At 53.2% G+C, this 19,966-nt stretch overlaps 1 protein-coding gene across 2 annotated transcripts; it reads left to right on the top strand.

The window, feature by feature from the left end:
- The first annotated feature begins 1 nt into the window (after nucleotide 1).
- On the top strand, nucleotides 2-19,895 carry SIRT2 (sirtuin 2). 2 transcript variants are annotated; one of them, XM_061388206.1, is made up of 16 exons: nucleotides 16-189; nucleotides 1,022-1,068; nucleotides 4,124-4,172; nucleotides 4,436-4,549; nucleotides 7,608-7,649; nucleotides 7,781-7,887; nucleotides 8,010-8,066; nucleotides 8,685-8,753; nucleotides 14,626-14,755; nucleotides 17,065-17,124; nucleotides 17,429-17,484; nucleotides 17,634-17,710; nucleotides 17,798-17,849; nucleotides 18,770-18,840; nucleotides 18,982-19,048; nucleotides 19,166-19,895. In XM_061388206.1, the coding sequence occupies exons 1-16, from the start codon at nucleotides 63-65 to the stop codon at nucleotides 19,322-19,324; spliced, it is 1,284 nt and encodes a 427-aa protein (XP_061244190.1). In that variant the 5' UTR covers nucleotides 16-62; the 3' UTR covers nucleotides 19,325-19,895. The 2 variants fall into 2 exon arrangements, with proteins under 2 accessions (XP_061244191.1, XP_061244190.1); XM_061388207.1 differs by lacking the exons at nucleotides 18,770-18,840; nucleotides 18,982-19,048; nucleotides 19,166-19,895 and adding an exon at nucleotides 18,611-18,757 and having other exon boundaries at nucleotides 2-189.
- The last annotated feature ends 71 nt before the right edge of the window (nucleotides 19,896-19,966 follow it).

The raw sequence follows: 19,966 nt of genomic DNA, 5'->3' as shown, positions 1-19,966 counted from the left end.
TTCGTAGTCCGGCTCTCGCGTGTCTCCTCTTACCTCAGAGGGGCACGCTCGGGACGTTTTCTATGGCTCCTGGGAGTTGTAGTTCTTTGACCTATCTCGGCCCCCTCCTGTTTCCGGTGCCGTCACGGGATAGAGCAGTCGGTGACAGTCCCGAGGGCCCCCGCCCCGCGCCCATGGCCGATCCGGATCGTGAGTCGGGGGCCCTGGTGGGAGGGTCGGGCCGCGCCGGGGCCTGGCTGAGGGCTGCAGGCCCCGGGGCCCGAGGGCGGGAGTGGTGGGGCATGAGATGGGGGCTGCATGGAGGGGAATGAGGTTCAGGGAGCCGTTGTGATAACATATTGCTAGATTGGTGGGTTTCTGGGTCGCGAGGTTTTAAGGGTCCATTTGCCATGTCCCCTAAGTTACTAATGATAGCGTGTGTCTCGCACCTTAGTTGCTAAGGACCCTTGTTACTAGGGACTTAGAATACCGCTGTCCGGGTTGCTAAGGGTACCTGGTTGTTAGTGGGAACTGTAGGGTGCTAGGGGACCCCTAGTGTCCCCTCCTATCCCTTCCTTCCTCTTCTAAACCTACCATCTCGCCCATCCGTTCCGCCCCCACCACCTCTTCTTGCAAACCTGCCTCCAGGCCCAGTATCCCTTATCTTCTCTTTCTTTCTACATTTTTTCTGCTTGTAAACCTAACCCTCCCAGCACACACTCACACACTACTGTCTTTCCTAACTCCTCCTAAGTCTTCCTTCATGCCCTTATATGCTTTACTTTCTTTTTGCTTTCCTAAGCCTCCTTGTCCCAGCCTCTTTGTCCTTCACCAACCACCTCTCCTCCCAACACTCTCCACTCTAATAAAATCTGCTTTTCTTCCTTTCCCTCCCTCCATCTACTCCCTTTTTATACCCCCACCCCGTATAACTAGGTTGGAGGGTCTTGTTGCCCCTCTCTGCACCCCAACTTGAAAGCCCTTCATTCCCCGTTAACCACTCCCTTCACCGTAACCACGTCTGCTCCCCCTCCTCCCCCAGCCTCTGACCCTGAGGAGACCCAGGCAGGGAAGGTGCAGGAGGCTCAGGTGAGATGGGGACAAGGGTGGAGGGAAGGAGAGAGATGGACTTCCCACACCCCACACCGGGGGGAGGTGGCAGAGGGGAGTCAGATATCCCAGGGCCCTCAGCTCACTGCCCCAGCCCCTCACCCCACCTCCCCTTGTGGTTCAGCTCCTGGGGGAATGGTGGATTCTGGGGCCTGTCAGAGAAGGGTGTGCGGCCTCAAGCCTAGGCCTGCCCTTGCAAACTTTCCTTTCTCCCTGTACACCCCTCCCACCCACCTTCCCTCCTGAACCTCATTCCCAGTGGGCTTGGAAGAGATTTGGTTCCTGAATTCACAGATCTCATAGACGTGTGACTCGACAGTGCTCTACTGGTGATCATGAAAATAGGGCAGGGCACTTTGGGAGCACGGAGTAAACTGTGTGAGATCACACAGTTCCCAGCCAGTTCCTTCCCGGGAAGAATCCACAGGCCGATCTCAGAGTCGGACTGAGATACAGCACATGGTAGTCAGTGTAGAGTAACTTAGGATTTTCTTAGGCAAGGTGAGAAATGGTGTCCCAGGCAGAGGGTATACTGGGGGGCATGAAAGAGTGTCATGTGTTCAGGATTCAGGTGGCTGATTACCTTGATGGTTAGCATTTACCGAGTATTTAAGCCAACTGGGTACTCTGCGTCGTGTTTGATGGGCATCCTAGCATCCCGGGGGCAGTGGTGGAGGGGAGGGGTGCAGGTCTACTGTGGTCATTTTATAGCCAAGGAATTGGAAACTGAGTTCTTTAACAACTTGTCCTCTGTCCACTGGCTAGAAGAGCAGGGACAGGTTTGCAACCCTCGGCGCCTTGACATATTGCCTCCCAGACACTTCACTGGAAACGGGTCACAGAGGCTCCACCATCACCTTCAGCTCCCCCCTGAGACCAAGTTGCTCCCACGTGCTGGGCAGGGCCCTCGCCTCCTTCCACAGAGCTTCACTGTCTGCAGCCTGAAAGCGTGCCAGCCCACCCACAGACACGAGGTCGCGGTTCACATGTAGGGCAGAGCAGAAGCTGTGACGAGAGCACCCCACAGATGCACGGCCGAGCCACACCAAGGGGACAAGAGCTCCCTGTCAGGCCAGGCTTCTCCCTCGCCTGGCTCCCAAAGCCTGGCCACTGTCAGAGAAAAAGGTTTCATGTGGAAAAGGGACCCTCAGTCCCAAAGAGAGAGATCCGAGGGTGTAAATTGCAGCATTGTGCAATACAGCCAAACTGGAAACAGCCCAAACGACTGTCAGTTGATGGGTTAAATGAACTATGAACTGTACAATGCAACACTCTGTAGCTGGCGGGTCTGTGATATATTGTTTGGTGGAAAATGCGAGGCGCAGCATTGTACTGTGGGGTGACCCATTTCTGGGGAAATAATGAGTTTTCAGTTCAGTTCAGTCACTCAGTCATGTCCAACTCTTTGCAGCCCCGTGGACTGCAGCATGCCAGGCTTCCCTGTCCATCACCAATTCAGATTAAAAAATCTGGAGTAATTACCACTGTACTGTTAATAGTGGCTATCTTGAAGGGGAGGATGGGGTGGGGGAGGCGGGGCTGTGGGTGAGGGACTCAGGAGGCAAGCACCTTCAAGTTATACATTGTCTAATGGTCAGAGTTTTGTAAAGCTTATAGACACAATCTTAAAGCAAGGAAACCTGGCTTTCCTGGTGGCTCAAACAGTAAAGAATCTGCCTGCAATGCAGGAGACCTGGGTTGGGAAGATCCCCTGGAGAAGGGCATGGCAACCCACTCCAATATTCTTGCCTGGAGAATCCTATGGACAGAGGAGCCTGGAGGGCTACAGTCCATGGGGTTGCAAAGAGTCGGACACGACTGAGGGACTTAACACATTTTTACCCAGTGGTGACCGTGAAAAATCCCAGACTTCTTGGAGCGGGCATCATGGTAAACGCCACAGATTTTTGTGATCAGATGATTAAACTGGGGAAGCCAAAGAGAAAGGCCTTTGATGTGGAGGGCAAAGGGTGGACCCAGACAAGTCAACACACAGAGAGCAGGAGAGGAGATCAGAGATGCAGACTGAGACCGGGAGCTACGGCGGAGGCCGGGCAGGGCCCCTGGAGGGACAGGCTGGCCCACGTGGAGCCCTGGGGAGGGGACATGCTCCCACAGGAGGGCAGGCGAGGGAGGCAGGAGACATCTGGCAAACACGGGGACAGAAGCCACACTGAGTTAGGGGCCCAGGGGGAGGAGCAGGTTTTGAAGAGATACTGCGGCCAGTTTGGGACACCGTGAGAGTGAGGGGTCTGGGGTCACGCTTAGGGGGAGGCATCTGGGGGCTGTGGAAACCCCGGACCTGGAGACAGAAAGGTGGCATCCTCAGAAACTAGGCTGAGACCACTGGTGTGCATGGGGGAGCTGGCCCAGGGAAGGCGGACAGAAACGGGAGGGAGGGCCTGGGACGGACTCCCAGACCCGCGATTTGGGCGCCTGGCCGAGAAGAGGAGTTGATAAAGGAGACGGAAGGGTTGGAAAGGTGGAGTGGGGGTGCTTTAAGCCAGAGGGCTGACGGCCACAGGGTGAGGACCGAGGTGTTTCTACCACCGTTATTGACGTAGGTGAGGCGGGCTGCGGGGCGGCTGGGCAGGGCAGGGGACTGGAGGGGATATAAGTTGAGGACGTGGACCATGGGAGGTGATGAGAGCAGTAACGAGCACTTCCTGAGCACTCACCACCACTGCCGCCCCAACCATGGCTGTTCTGAGAGCCTCACATTGGAACTCACTGCTCACAGCCCTCCAGGTGGCCTTCCTCAGTCCTCCGAGCTCCACTTGTGAGAGGAGGAGCTCGGAGCCTCAGAAAAAACGCAGTCACCCATAGGAGGCCGTGCTCCTCTCGAGTTGCAGAGTTGGGTTTCCAACACAGGCAGCCTGTCCTAGAGCCCACACGCGCCCCCAGCGTGGTCCCCGCTGCTCCTCACTCCCTCGGGCCCACCTCCCAGCCACACCCTGGAGCCCTGGTGTCATCCCCTCTTCCCCTCCCTAACACCACTTCTGGGGCCTCGTCACCCCACCTCCACCCCTTCCAGGACTCAGATTCAGACACTGAGGCAGGAGCCACTGGCGGAGAAGCAGAGAGTGAGTATCTGCCTTGGGAGCATGGTTCTGGGGGGTGCTGGAGGGCGGTTTAAGGCAGGGATCCGGGTGTTCACCTCCACCAGGGGTGACGTGCAAAGTGTGTAAGAACAGATGCAGCATTTCGGGATCCCTGGCCGGGCCAGGCATCCAACCTTTAGTCGTGGGAAGACAGGAGACCCCGGGGCTGGGCAGGGGCACTCGGGGCCTCTGTGTCCCCTTGAACAAACACCCACCCAACAGCTGTCTCTCTTCTTTTTGGCCAGTGGACTTCCTGCGGAATTTCTTCTCCCAGACTCTGGGCCTGGGCACCCAGAAGGAGCGACTCCTGGACGAACTAACCCTGGAAGGAGTGAGCCGCTACATGCAGAGCGAGCGCTGTGAGTTCCCCACCCTGGGCCCCTTCCTGCGTGACTCCCCCCAACCCCCACTTCTTCTCATGACTTCTCAGCCCCAAACCATTCACAGCTTACGTCTGCAAGTCACAAGAAACCCAACTCAAACTGTCTGGTGCCAAAAAGGGAGTGTGTTGATCCTGTAACTGTTGATCCTGAAGTGTGGCTGGATTCAGCAACTTCTATGCTGAGCCCTTTCTTGGCTCTTCTCTGTATTCGGAGCTCCTGGCAGCTGTAAAAACAAGTTCCACCAGCCTAGCAGCTCCCACTGAAAAACAGCATCTTTCTCCCAGTGGTTCAAGCACAAGAGCAGAGATTGGCTCCGATTGGCCCAGCTTGGGTCACAGTCCTACCCCCCGAACCAATCACCATGTTTCTATTGGTCAGGCTTGTTTATTAGAGTGAAGATGCTAATAATAGTATATTATAGTAATTACCTTATAAGATTATGGAATAGACTCTTCCCCCAGGTATCCCCATGGCTTCCTTCCTTCTCTTTGGGACCACATGGACTGTAGCCTGCCAGGCTCCTCTGGCCATGGGATTCTCCAGGCAAGAATACTGGACTGGGTTGCCATGCCCTTCTCCAGGGGATCTTCCTGAGCCGGGGATCAAACCCTCATCTCCTGCGTTGCAGGCAGACTCTTTACCATCTGAGCCACCAGGGAAGCCCCAGGATTATGAAGAGGGATTACATAAATTCATAGATAAATGCCTGAAACAGAGCAAGCGTTGCCTAAGTGTTCCCCGTGACGATTCTTATAGGAGGCTTGTTCCTGGTGTGGTGTAGAGATCTTTTTACCCGGTCACTGGGTAATTTATATTTCTTGCCTCGAGTTGAGGTCACCAGAGTTTGAGAAACCGAGCCCTAAGCAGCCCTTGACTAGAACAATCAACCCTTTGAGGGTCCTGAACAGCCTTTTGTTGAGGACGTCTCCTGCAGTTTCCCTGTCCTCTAGCTGCTGCCATCTCTCCTCAGGCAGCCAGGCCGGACGCCCTGAGCCCCCCTCTCCTGGAGCGGCGGCCTTCAGCCATCTCCTGCCTTTGTTGTTGTCATTTAGTCAAATCATGTCCGACTCTTTTGCAATGCCACGGATTGTACCCTGCCAGGCTCCTCTGTCCATAGGATTTCCCAGGCAAGAATATTGGAGTCAGTTGCCCTTTCCTTCTCCAGGGGATCTTCCTGACCCAGGGATCGAGCCCACATTGGCAAGTGGATTCTTTACCACGGAGCTACTCAGGAAGCCCCATCTTCTGGCTTGGGTGGGCCCCAAAGAGAATACAGGCAGTGGCTACAGAGCTTTCGTTCTGTCCGTCCTCCTGCACCTGGGTTTTAGAATAATTGATGGTGCCTGTGAGGGGATAGTAATAACTAATAACAATGAACTGGGCTCTCACCTTTTGCCAGGCACTGGGCTATGCACTTGACAGGCGTCCCCTCATATGATCATCACAGGAGACCTGTGAGGAGTCAGCTGGGCAGAGGAGGAAACTGAGACACAGAGAGGTTGTAAGCTGGTGCGGGGTTACACAGCGGGCGAGAGGCAGTCAGGGCTCCTGAATCTAGAGTGCACACTCACTCCCTTCCACTGGGTCCACTGGGTGTGCCAGGCCTGGTCCGATGGCATCCTGACACCCCAGAGGCCCTCACACTTGTGTGTGTCCATCAGCCGACTGACAGATGCCAAGGGCGCTGTGCAGCAGGGCTGCCGGCCACCAGAGAGGCGGTCAGGCTACTTCCGCACAGCCCTGCGTGCTTGTGAGATGATTCCACCGGCAGCCACCAGAGAGGCAGCCAGGCTACTTCCGCACCGCCCTGCGTGCTTGTGAAATGATTCCACCTCTCCCCTCCCACATCTTCCCATCTTTTCCAAAAGCTGGTGACACTGGGGGAACAAAGTGCTTATAGGGATACGAATCACGGGTCTGAAGAAGTTGAGTACTAGTGTCTCGAAGAATCATTAGTGCTAGGCATTGATCTCAGCTTCACAGGAGAGAATTCCTTCTCTCAACAGCCCCCTCGAGGCCAGTGCAGTGGTTGTGCCCATTTTACAGAGCAGGACGCTAAAGCCCAGCGTGGTGATCTGAACTAAGACCCACCCCCGCCCCACCCCCTCCACAACTCTGCTGGTGCACAGGAAAGCCAGGATTGGAAGCCCTTATCCACTCTGCTGCTCACTGGGTGTGAGCTGAGAATGGCCCAGCTTGGATCCTCACTTGAAAATTAATTGACTTCTGGTGGCTAACATGCATTTGATTATAGAGGGAAGGAATAGGATGGAGGAATGTGTATCATATGCTGGAAATAGATGGCTGTCCAATATTGTGTCCAGAAGATAAAGAGGTGGTCAGAGATTGTTTTTCACAATAACATGCAGCACTTCCATGGGAACACACCCTCCCGGCCTTCTCCCTAAGATCTACCTCTCACTAAGATCTCCTGTGTTTGTCTAGATCTAGCTAGGAGGAGAAATTTCTCTCCAAGTAGCCTTTTTATGAATCTTACTACACTGGTGTAATCTTAACCAATGGATTCTTTGACCCCATGCTGGCTCTTCCTTCAGTCAGCTGTATGATCCCTTCCCCTGTCTAAGCCTCAGTTTCCTCATCTGTAAAATGGGAATGTTAACACCACCCACCTTGAGATGGCTGGGAGACCCATTCAAGGATCTGAAGTGCTAGCCGCAGGGTTTGGCACAGAGTAAATGGCTTCAGGGACTGTGATAGGTGAAATTACTTAAAGGTAAGAACGGGAAGGGGAAACATTGCTCTTTTTTTTCTTTAAACTTTACTTTCTTAATCATTATATTCAGTCTATGATAATGTATCTGATTATTAGACAGCAGTGCCACTAATAAGTTTTTTAAGTTGTCAAAAATCAATTGTAAACATCAATCAGCTCAGTACTTAATTTATGGCAAGGACAACTCTCTTAAGATAAATGGTTCATATTTTGGAGCAATGTTTGATGTTCAAAGCAACAATTAACAAATGTAAGTTGAAAACAAGAAAAGCGCATGCTGCCTGAACTCTCCTCCTCCAGGTCGCAGGGTCATCTGTTTGGTGGGAGCTGGAATCTCCACTTGTAAGTGCTCCCCTCCCCCAAAAGCCACTTCCTGGTCGGGGCGCCCCTGTGAGGGCCTGGGGAGGAGCTGTGTTGGGGGGTGTGAAAGAAAAGGGGCCAGAGTCCCTTATTGATTACCCCTCCTCCCCCAGCCGCGGGTATCCCTGACTTTCGGTCCCCGAACACGGGCCTCTATGCCAACCTGGAGAAATACCGTCTTCCCTACCCAGAGGCCATCTTTGAAATCAGCTACTTCAAGGTACGTGTCACACAGGGAGGAGGGTCTATAGTGATGGGGGTGGACGGGGCCTCCTGGCTCCTGCTCACATCTCACCGGGGGCATCTGGGTGCCCACCTGCCCTCCGGCTCTCTCTCCCACAGAAACATCCAGAGCCCTTCTTTGCTCTCGCCAAGGAACTCTATCCTGGGCAGTTCAAGGTGAGCTCTTTTTTGTGGAAGTGGGGACAGGAAAAATTGGGGGCCAGCAAGCATGGGAAGGACCCCTTCAGGGCCCTTTAGACAAATATCCTACAACCATTAAATACATGGGCCCTGGTGGCCTAATCTTTAGGATTCTGGATTTTCACTGCCATGGCCCAGGTTCAATCCCTGTTCAGGAAACTGAGATCTTGCAAGCCTTGAAGCAAAGTAAAAAACAGAACAAAACAGAGTGGGCTTTGGGCCCAGATCACCGGAGTCCAAGTCCTGTTCTCTCGTTTCCTGCTCTTGTGTCCTTGGACCTCAGTTTTCCCATCTGTAAAATGGAGCAGATAATAGTCCATGAAAAGAAATACTGTGAGGCTTAAATGAGCTAATGATACATGTAAGAGCCCAGACTCTGGAGCCAGGCTGCTTCTGTGCTAACCCCAACTCCACAGTTTGTGTGACTCTGGCCAGACAGTCACCCTCCCTGAGCCTCAGTTCCCTACCTGTGAAATGGGGATAATGAAGGTCTGTGCCTCATGGTGTGAAGATTCCATGAGGAGAAACAGGTCTGGAACAGTTCCTGGCACAGGGCGGTGCGCGTTCAGCATTGCCATGCTTGCTTCCCTCCAGCCCACCATCTGCCACTACTTCATCCGCCTGCTGAAGGAAAAAGGACTGCTCCTGCGCTGCTACACACAGGTAGGCAGGACCTCGGGCATCCTGGGAGGAAGAGGCCGGGCGGGAGGGGTCAGGAGCTCAGGCCGCAGCCTCTCTGTTGTGTGACTTGCAGTGAGTCACATCCCCTCTCTCAGCCTTAAGTTTCCCTTTCTATGAAACAGAGGCCAGGGACTTCCCTGGCAATCCAGTGGTTACGACTCCATGCTGCTTCCAATGCAGGGGACACAGGTTTGATCCCTGTTCAGGGAACAAGGATTCCACACGCCCCACAGGATGGGTGAAAAAAAAAAAGCAGAGGCCAGAACCACTTCACCCTCTCAGGCCTGTGGTAACGTGGCAGTGACCTCCCTCAGGGCCACCCCATGAGTACTGAGAAAGGACCCCTTCTCTGAGCAGACACCTTTGGCACCATAGTTTTTTGGGTTTTCCATCGGATGATCTGAAGTGACTTGGTTTAGCATGATCACTGAAGTGTAAAAGTGTTCGTCGCTCAGTCATGTCTGACTCTTTGTGACCCCGTGGACTGTAGCCCACCAGGCTCCTCTGTCCATGGGATTTCTCAGGCAAGAATACTGGAGTGGGTTGCCATTTCCTTCTCCAGGGGATCTTCCCCATCCAGGGATTGAACCCAGGTCTCCCACGTTGCAGGCCGATTCTTTACCATCTGAGGCATTAGGGAAGCCCCACACGGCCGCTGCACCCTGACAGTTTTCCAGTTGGTGGCTATAGAGTCTTAAGAAAGGGGCACCTTCTTCTAATTTGCACAAAGGCCTTGTGTGGGCCATGGGCCACGGCTTATGTATGGCAGGCACTTAGCTGAGGGCCTCACCCAGAGGTCCTCAGGTAAGGACAGCTCGCATTCTTGGCTTCCTAGTTGGTGAGACTTTTGGGGTCTCGCACACCCAATAGTGAAAAGCGTCCCTCTACTTTTGTTTTATAAATACGTGTTGAATTACATGATCTACTAGAGCAGTGATACCATGCCTACTCTAATTCATATCTCAGAACCCAAATTTATAAAATAGAGAGAGAACCCATGGATAGAAATAGGTGTTCTATTATTTTCTTCCTGGCCTGGCAATCTGGAGCCTGCAGCCTCAGAATCTGCCACCAGGGGGAGGATGAAGTCTTTTTGTTCAGGTCCAGAATTCTCAGAACGGGGCAAGTACTCCCACCTAGGGCTGGTGGGGGTTGAGGGGGAGCCCCAGCTCAGGATAAACTTGACCTTTCTTCTCAGAGAGTCAGTTTTATCCATGGAATACACTCAGACATGATACAAACAGCTCACCTGAAGCCAAGCACCTTCTGTGTGATTTCATGAAATCTTCACCACGGCCCTGCTGTCAATCCTGTTTGTCAGCTTCTGTCCAGGTGTTTACTAAGTGCCAACTAGTGCCAGGCCCTGCAGGCAGTAGACAGAAGGAGCAGACATCCCTGTCCTCCGGGAGCTAACACTCTAAGGTGGGGAGGGACAGTAGACAAGAAGGATGAATCGAGTATCTAGTCTGTTTAATGCTGAGATGTCTGTGGAGCACTGGGCTGAACAGAGAAGGGGAATCAGAAGTTCTGTGTGTGAGTGGGGAGAAGGGTGCTGTTGTGAACAATAAGTCAGGAAAGGCCTCGTGGAAAAAAGGGACATTTAAACAAAGACCTAAGGGGAGGGAGGGAGCCATGGGATCATCTCAGGGAGAGAGGCAAAGGGAACAGCCAGTGCAAAGGCCCTGAGGTGAGGCTGCACTTGGCGTGTTCAAATAGCTGGATCTGAGTGAGCGAGGAGGACAGTAGTAGGAAAGGACAGAGGAGATGAGGTCAGGAGGTGACAGGTGGACCATGTGGGCATTTGGGGGCCACTGGGAGGGCTTTGTCTTTTCCCTGGTGGGAGATGGAACCACAGGAGGGCTCTGGGCAGGGCCGAGACATGACCTACCCCAGGTGTTCACAGGGTCCCTCTGGCTGCATGTGGAGGGCAGACTGTGGGAGGAAGCAATGGGGGTAGGGGGTGGGTACAGAGGCCAGGAAGGGGGCTGCAGTGATGGTCCAAGCAGGAGAGGATGGAGGCTGGGCCGGGGAGAGGGCTGTCCAAGGGGAGAAGTGGGTGACTTGTGAACCCGTTTTGAAGGTGGAGCCAACAGGACTTGCTGTTGGTTTGGATGAATGGTTCTTGAGAGGAGGAGAAGAGTCAGGGATGGCCGGACATCTCTCAGCCTGAGCACCTGATGTCTTTTACTGAGATGGTGGGATGTGCAGGCGTTGGGGGCAGAGGAGGAGTTTGGTTGAAGGCACGTCGAGGTTGAGATGCCCGTTAGACAGCCATGTGGAGCTGTAGGCAGATAGCCAGACACTAAGGCATCTGGACTCAAGCTGGAGAGCAAGGGAGACCAGGAGATCACAGGGGTCCCAGCACGAGAAACACAGGCCCAGGACCATGTGGTTCATCCCAGATGCTCAGAGGGCTGACTCCCCACCTCCATATGAGGAACCCCCCTCCCCTGCCCCAAACCACAAAAGCACACCAGCTGCAGGGTATTTTTACATGAAAGCCAACATGAATAAGTTCTCGGGTCAGTGTGAAATGTGGTGGCATTTCCCCTTATAATATTTCACGCACAGATATAAGTCTACATATATATTCACACTGGCGCATTACATTACACACAGGTGGAAACATTTTTTCCACTCTCATGTTTCTTGTAGCCATTCTTTTTTTCAACTCCTCCTCACCCTCTTCTTCAACCTCAGCCACTTTTTGAGTCATTGACCCAGTTTTCTGCAACATACTGTCTTCATGTCTTCCTGAATTGTGACGATGTAGCACTTTTGAAGCCATGCTATTTTTATCTCAAGACCCAAGTATCCATTCAAACAGAACAGTTGTCTCCTTCAGTCAAGTCCCTGTGATCTCCACTCTTAAATCTATATCTGTGGCATTCACATTATACGTTGGATTTATACTCAGCTTTCTTTCCCTTAAGCCCTTATCTAGAAGACCCTTCCTTATACTCAGCCACATAGCAGCTTCATGCTTTTTATTAATTTAAAAATAAATTTCCCATTTATAGCAGAGAAGCCTATATTTTTTGGGGGCTGTGCTGGATCTTCGTTGCTGCACAGGCTTTTCTCTAGTTGCAGTAAGCAGGGGCTGCTCTCTAGTTGCAGTGCATAGGCTTCTCGCTGCAGTGACTTCTCTCGTTGGGGAGCACGGACTTTAGGGGCTTTGTGTGGGCTCAGTAATTGTTCAGTTGTCCCTAGTTGTCCCTTGGCATGTGACATCTTCCCCAGGGATCAAACTCACATCTGCATCGGCACACGAATATTTTAACACTGAGCCACTGGAGAAGCACAATTCATGCTTTTCAAAAGCGTGTCAGAGACGTGATATCTTGAAACCGAAAGTGAGCTAAGGTTTGACAATCAAAAGAGATTGCAGATGAAAACTCAGACTTCAGGCTCCTCTTGAAGATCTGGAAGAACTGGGTGCACCCCGGGTGGCTTTCTGGGGTGGGTGGAGGAGGGAGCAGTTGACTAGAGCTGAATGGCCCACCTCCTCACCACACCCTGTTCCCTGCCTGGCACTGAGGCCAGACACCAGCTGCTCTGTGTCTCCATGCGGTCACTGCTGCTTGTCCTTTATACTGAGCCTCTTGGGCCGTATTCCCCAGCCCCAGCTTCCTCTCTGGAGGCCACTACTGTTGCCTGCTTCTTGGGTTTCCTTTGAAAATAGTCAACACTTAGGCAAGCAAACACACAAATTCATATGTTGATTTTTTCCACATCTTGTACACAGGGCCTTCTAACATCTTGGAGAGATTTCCTTCATACCAGTACATACGGGTCAGCCACGTCATTTTTTTTTTTTTTAAGATAGATTTTTTTTTTCAAGATTTATTTGTTTGTTTTTTGGCTGTGCTGAGTCTTTGTTGCTACATGCGGGCTTTCTCTAGTTGCCGTGAGCAGGGGCTACTCTTCATTGGTTGCACTCTAGTTGAAGAGTGCATTCTAGTTGCACTGTTCATTGTGGTGCCAAGGCTTCTCGATGTGGTGGCTTCAGTAGTTGTGGTGCATGGGCTCTAGAGCACAGGCTCAGTAGTTGTGACCCATGGGCTTAGTTGCCCCAAGGCATGTGGAATCTTCCCAGCCCAGGGATCGAACTCATGTCCCCTGCATTGTCAGCAGATGCTTAACCACTAGAACACTCAGGAAGTCTGGGCACATTGTTTTTTCTTTTTGGCTGTGCTCACAGCTTACAAGATCTTAGTTCCCCAACCAGGGATTGAACCCAGGCCATGGCAGTGAAAGGACCAAGTCCTAAGCACTAGACTACCAGGGAACTCCCCCAGCCACATTCATTTTTGTTTATTTGTGGGTGCCCCATCAAAAGTGGCATCAGGGGACTTCCCTGGTGGTCCAGTGGCTGACTCCAAGCTCCCATTGCAGGGAGCCCAGGTTCTATCCCTGGTCAGAGAACAAAATCCTGCGTGCCACAACCAAAGATCCTGCGTGCAGCAACGACGATCAAAGATCCCTCGTGCCACAACCTGGTGCAACCAAATAAATAATTTCTTTTAAGGGGCATCAAAAGGTACCACAGAGGCACGTAGGTAGTCCTTTGATATGCCGTTTAGTTATTTGCATGAGTAGTACTGAGTAGTGTTAGTTGCTCAGTCGTGTCCAACTCTCTGCAATCCCATGCACGGACTGTAGCCCACCAGGCTCCTCTGTCCATGGGATTCTCCAGGCAAGAATACTGGAGTGGGTTCCCATTCCTTTCTCCAGGGGAATCTTCCCCACCCAGCCATCGAAACCAGGTCTCCACCTTCTTTACCATCCGAGCACCAGGGAAGCCCAGTTATCTGCATACATACTGCTTACTCGCGTGTGAGGAAGTCGGCAAACTAAGTCCAGGAACAAAGGCAAAACTAGCATTTCCACTAGGCTGGGGCAGGGAAAGCTGCAGGAAGTCTGGAAACTTCTACTAGGCTGGGGCAGGGGAAAGCTGCAGAAGGTCTGGAAACAGACACTCTTGTCTGCATGTTTCGGGGGTAAACTGATGGCTGACTAGAAGCAGAGGGCAGTTGGAAATGGAATGGTGGTTCGCAGAGTCTCTGGGAAACCTTATTGGGTCAGCTGTGGACTACACGTTCCTGGCCATCTCTGTAACATCTGCTAGGTCCTCCAGAAGCACCTGCCTCATTGGCATTCCTCATGGGCAAACAAAAGCTGCTCCAAAATGGCTGGAGAAACCACAAATGTGAAAGAGACAAATATCCTTGTGTGTTGACTAAGGAAAGTAATTCTGTCTGAAAAGAATACAAGTTAATATACTATCTATGCAGCAGATCACAGTAAGAAACCCGACTGTTAAATAGGAAAACTGTAAATAAACTCAAAAAAACTTCCTGATTCATTGATTTGTGTTAATGTCTGGCCAAGCCTGCCACAGACAGCTGTGCAGGTTGGGCACTGCACAAGGATGCCATATCTGAGAGGGCTGTGTTTACAGTAGAGACACTGAAGATTGGTACATTTATTTCACCAAATTTCTGGCTGGTGCCACTAGAGTGTCTGGTTCTAACAGAACAAATTTTCCACAAAAGGGAAGGAAAATGACCTGATTTTGCAGAAAAACACCAGGGCTGGTTGGTGGCAGTGACCTGGGTTCCTAGGCATTTGAGTTTGGGCCCCTGACTTGAAGCGTCCATGACTGACTTTTCAGAGGCACCATCAGGGGGAACCAAAGAGTTTTAGACACACCTCTGTCCCTTGCCTCTCCCCTCCTCTCTTCTCAGCCTATCCCACTTGCCTCTCTCAGCTGCAGTCCCCTGCTCTGTCTTCTGACCCCTGGGAGGGGAAGGTGGTTCACTCCTGACCCTCTCCCCTCCGTGTCTCCCTCCAGAACATAGACACCCTGGAGCGAGTGGCTGGGCTGGAGCCCGAAGACCTGGTGGAGGCCCACGGCACCTTCTACACGTCCCACTGCATCAGCTCAGGCTGCCGGCAGGAGTACTCACTAAGCTGGATGAAAGGTGAGGGGCTGGAGGTTACCCCCGAGGGTAGGCTTCCTGTCCCCCGTCTGCTCCTCAGCACCAGGGAAAGGGTCTCCATACACAGACACCAGCTCTGTCCTATGCAGTTCTGCAGCTCTTCCTTTCTCTCTTTTTTTTAAATTTATTTGTTTATTTATTTGGCTGTGCCAGGTTTCAATCGGGGCATGCAGGATCTTTAACCTTTATTATAGCATGTGGGGTCTTTAGTTGGGGCATGTGGGATCTAGTTCCCTGACCAGGAATCGAACCCAGGCCTCCTGCATTGGGAGTGTGGAGTCTCAGTCACTGGACTGCCAGGGAAGTCCCTGCGGCTCTTTTTAGCAGGTAATGGCAGCCCCTAAAGATGTGAGGTGGCAGTGGGGGTTCTCTGCTCCCAACCCCATCTCATAGCCAGGGTATAACGGATGCAGGCTCCAGACACAGCAACGTGTGTTAGCATACTGGCCTCCACGTGGTCATGCAACCTGTTGCGTGAGGTCATGAAACCCTAGCCCTTTGTCCTTTGGGTGCTCTGACCCCTTCTTACATGAGGGCCTCATCCAGGCCAACACAACTACATTCTAAGAAGAGCAGAAGTATCAGGAGAACTTTCTGTGGTGAGGGGCATGTTCTATATATATCTTCACTGTCCAACATAGCAGCCATCTGCTCCATGAGGCAATTGAGCTCTTATAATGTGGCTAAAATGACCAAGGAACCGAATCTCTAACTTTCTTCAGCTTGTATTAATTAAAATGTAAAAGCCACATGTGGCTCTAACCACCATATTGGACAGCACTGCCCTGGAGACACAGGGTTCAACCAGCCCATTAGCCGGATTCAGGTGAGTGGAGCCCATGACATGTGAAGCTGCGCACAGCGCTGGTATGAAGGCTGGTGGGGGCTGTCTCTAAGGGAAGAGACTCCAGGGCTTGCTAAAGTCATTGTCCCTGTTCACGTGAGGGCAGAGTGTCCAAAAAGAGAAGAAGAAGATGAGAAAAAAAAAACCCCAGTCAATCCACATTTCTAGAATGCCAGTGAGAGTTGATTTCTGATATCCATTGTGCTAATTAAGAAGCCACTTATTTCATCCATGCAAACCCATTTCTGACCTTTATGCTGATTTCACAAAGCCTCTGGTGTCCATGTGGGACAAGGACAGCTGCAGTGCTGATAGTAGGGCTTTTGGAATGTAGCCCTCCTGACAAAATGCCAGCTGACTGCCCCTGGGGCAAGGGTTCCTGAATAGCCCAAGTACAAGCAGCTGGGGGTCATGTACAATTAACATTACCCCATTATGTGTCCCTTGCAGCAGTGACATGAGCATCACCCACAAAATATCATGAGCTGTCAATGCAGAAATATTTTAAAGTAAATGGCAGACCTTAACGCATTGCTCTATATAAATATTGAAGGAATGAGTGAATATCTGAATGAACAAGCTAGATTCTGTGGGTTGCAAGTGACAGAGGCCTTTACAGCTTTGATCAACAGGCAATGAGGAGGAGGATTGTCATAGCATGGTGTGTGTGTTGGGGGAAGGGGGTCTGTCACTGGGCCTAAGAGTGGGAAGCACCTGGACCTAAGGTTTTGTCCCCATCCCAGGATTATCTGCATAATTCTTCCCTCTCTAACCTAGCACCCACCAGGTCTCTCTGACCTGACCCATGATGGAAGTAGGGCTGCCCTCAAGGACCCATGGGAAGGGCTTCCCCGGTGGCTCAGTGGTGAAGAATCCACCTGCCAGTGCAGAAGACATAGGTTTGATCTCTGCTCTGGGAAGATCCCACATGCTGTGGAGCAACTAAGCCCATGTGTGCGCCACAACTATTGAGCCTGTGCTGTAGAGTCCGGCAGTCTCAACTACTGAAGCCCATGCACCCTAGAACCCATGCTCCAAGAAAAGCCACCTCAATGAGAAGCTCGTGCACCGCAACTAGAGAGTAGCCCCCCACTCGCAGAAACTAGAGAAAAGCCCGTGTAGCAATGAAGACCCAGCACGGCCAAAAATCAAAAAAAAGACCCATGGGAAGAACTTCACTCCCAAGTCCAGATTCCCCAAGTTGGGGGTTGGCGGAACCCAGTTGCCCCTTTTGGGGACAAGTGTCTGCTTATTTGTTTGTTCTTTCATGTGATAGCTGTGGACTGCTGCTGGGAGGAGGTCCTTCCTGGGCAGGGCAAATGCCCCTGGAGGCTCTGCCATGACTGAGATGTGTTTGTATTGACAATGAAGGGGGTGGTGTGGGCAGGCTGCAGCCCCAACCCAGGGCCTCTTACCTCCTCCTCCTCCTCCCCTTCCCCACGCCCAGAGAAGATCTTCTCCGAGGTGACTCCCAAGTGTGAGAAATGTCAGAGCGTGGTGAAGCCTGGTGAGCCTTGGGGCCTGGGACCAACCGAGGTAGATGCGGGCTGGGACCCTGCACACCCGCTAACCCCTTCCCAAGAAGGCCACGCTCCCCATCCATCCACCCCACCCTGGTCACCCTCTCTCCCTAACTAGGGGAGGGGGTGCCATAGCCCCCTGGCCTATTCCCCACTGCCCCGTCCACACTCCCGCCCCAGCCCTGGGGTCCACCTTCTCCTGCCCATTCTCTCTCCCACTCCCTGTCTCTGCCGCTTTTTCACCATCTCTTTCTGTCCCCGTGTCTGTCTGTCTGTCTGTCTCCCCCTCAGATATCGTGTTCTTCGGCGAGAACCTCCCAGCGCGTTTCTTCTCCTGCATGCAGTCAGTAAGTGTCCTGGCCGCCCCGTCTCGGCCCACACGGGGGCAGCCTAGGTCCTGCCCTGTGGCAGGTGGCTTCCCCAAATAGCTGCGGGTGGGCTTGCAGTAGGGGGCAGGGGCCAGCAGCCGACCTCATTGGCCACTCCCGCTTCGTAGGACTTCCTGAAGGTGGACCTCCTTATCATCATGGGCACCTCCCTGCAGGTGCAGCCCTTCGCGTCCCTCATTGGCAAGTAGGTTGGGGGCTGGGGCTGTGGGAGGCTGCTGGGAGGCCAGGGGAGCCGCGACAGGCCCTTACCACTCAGCTCACCATCCCCCAGGGCGCCCCTGTCGACTCCGCGCCTGCTCATCAACAAGGAGAAGACTGGCCAGGTGAGTCCTCTTCGTCCTACCCCGCCACCCCCACACACAAGCCCCACATCACCTCCCCCAGGCTCCCCGGGAACCAGGGGACAGGTCTCTGGGGAAGCCCAATACTCTGGGCCCCTCAGCTCAGACCTGGGGATCTTGGAATCCTCAGGGGTCAGATTCCAGGCTACCTCGACTCCAGGGTTCCACAGGCCTCTGGGTCAGTCACCCTTTTTGATCCTCTTTTTTGTCTATAGTAGGCCTTCGTTGCTGTACTTGGGCTCTCTCTAGTTGTGGCTAGCAGGGGCTACTCTAACTGCAGTGCATGGCGGGCTTCTCACTGCAGTGGCTTCTCCTGTTCAGAGCACAGCCTCTAGGGTACGGGCTCAGTATTTGGGGTACACAGGCTTAGTCGTCCCACAGCATGTGGGATCTTCCCAGACCAGGAATGGAACCCATGTCCCCTACATTGGCAGGCGGATTCTTAACCACTGGACCGCCAGGGAAGTCCCATTCACCCTTTTGAGGGGATGATAGAACCCCAGCTCAAAGCAACTTAAGCCAAAACAGGAACCTTGAGCTTCCTGTGACTGAAGAGTCTGGGCTCGCTGGTCCCCGGGCCGGCAGCAGTGCCATCTGGAGTCGCTGTGCTGTCTCTCAGCTCTCTTTTCAAACTGAGGTGACCTCTGTCCCAGGAGGGGCTCCCTCCCGGGGACAGCTGTTTCCTCCAGCAGGCAAAAAACATACTGTGTGGCAGACACTGTGCTCAGCTTTTTCTCTGACAGTGTCATCTTAGGAGTGGGTGTGGTGATTACCCCCACTCTGCAGAGAAGGAAACTGAGGTTCAGAGAGGCCAGGCCACTTGAGTGAAGTCACAGAGCTGGGATTCAAACCCAGGCCCCCTGGCTCCGGAGTCTGTGCTCTGAGCTCCCCCTCCCCCACAGACTGACCCTTTCCTCGGGATGATGATGGCCCTCGGAGGAGGCATGGACTTTGACTCCAAGAAGGCCTACAGGTGAGGCCCGGGCCTGCAGCGGGTGAGGTGGAGCCTGGGAGGGACAGGGCCCAGGTGGCGGGAAGGCACGGAGGCAAAGGACAGGCAGAGCCACCGGTGCTGGGACAAGCCTGGGAGCTTAGACTCTTCCCTCGCCCTCAGGGACGTGGCCTGGCTGGGCGACTGTGACCAGGGCTGCCTGGCCCTCGCCGACCTCCTTGGATGGAAGGTGAGGAGCTATCACCCCAGCTAACCCCAAGCCCAGTCCCTGGATCCCCCTCCCACAGGTCCTCCGACCCAATGACACATGATGACCTCCGACCTCTATGAACTTTGCCCCCTGCAGAAGGAGCTGGAGGACCTTGTTCGGAAGGAGCATGCCAGCATAGATGCCCAGTCGGGGTCGGGGGCCTCCAACCCCACTACTTCAGCTTCCCCCAGGAATTCTCCACCACCTCCCACCAAGGAGGAGCCCAGGACCACTGAGGGAGAGAAACCCCAGTGACCACTGCGTCTCCCAGGCAGGACACCCAGCCTTGGGACAGCTGAGCCCCAACCAGCCCTGGCCCTCCTCTAACTTACAGCTCTTTTCTGGGGAGCTCAGAACATTTCTTCAATGTATTAACGATTCCATCCCAAAACTGGTGTCCCAGCACCCCTGACCTCACCAAATCTCTAACATTCTTGGGGGCAGAGGCTTGGGCAGCCTGTCTCTAACAGCCCACAGCCTCTAACCACCCCTACGGCCAAGGATCAGCCCCCCTAATCTCTAACTGCTCAGGGGGCCACAGGTACCTCCAAACTGCTAACTGTCCCAGGACAAGAGCCCCAGGGCCCACACGCTCTCTACTGCTCCCAAGGGTCTGTGGCCAAGTAGATAAAACCTAACCTACCCTGGGTGGGGAGTTGTGCCCTCCACACACCCAGTGGGGAGATCCGAGCCTCAAGGCCTCCCAGGCCTCTGCCTCCAACTCTGAAAGTGGGTGCTAGGCCCCTCTCTTGGATCCCGCTTCCCAGGCAGGGGTGGGCAGATGGTGTTGCTTATTAGAGATGAATTAAAAACAAAAAACAACTAACGATTAGCTGTCTGGCCTCGCTGTTCTTTTCTGGGGCCCAGAGGGAAGCTGTCGGAGGAAGGGGGTTAGAT

Source organism: Bos javanicus, chromosome 18 (genome assembly GCF_032452875.1).
Source record: "Bos javanicus breed banteng chromosome 18, ARS-OSU_banteng_1.0, whole genome shotgun sequence".
NCBI lineage: Eukaryota > Metazoa > Chordata > Mammalia > Artiodactyla > Bovidae > Bos > Bos javanicus.
This window is presented reverse-complemented; position numbering and strand designations above follow the sequence as displayed.

Excerpts from the sequence above, each read along its gene's own strand:
- SIRT2 (XM_061388206.1), top strand. The coding sequence starts at position 63 with ATGGCTCCTGGGAGTTGTAGTTCTTTGACCTATCTCGGCCCCCTCCTG. Across the intron at positions 4,550-7,607 it reads CTACATGCAGAGCGAGCGCT|GTCGCAGGGTCATCTGTTTG; the intron begins GTGAGTTCCCCA and ends CTCCTCCTCCAG. Across the intron at positions 17,125-17,428 it reads TCAGAGCGTGGTGAAGCCTG|ATATCGTGTTCTTCGGCGAG; the intron begins GTGAGCCTTGGG and ends TCTCCCCCTCAG.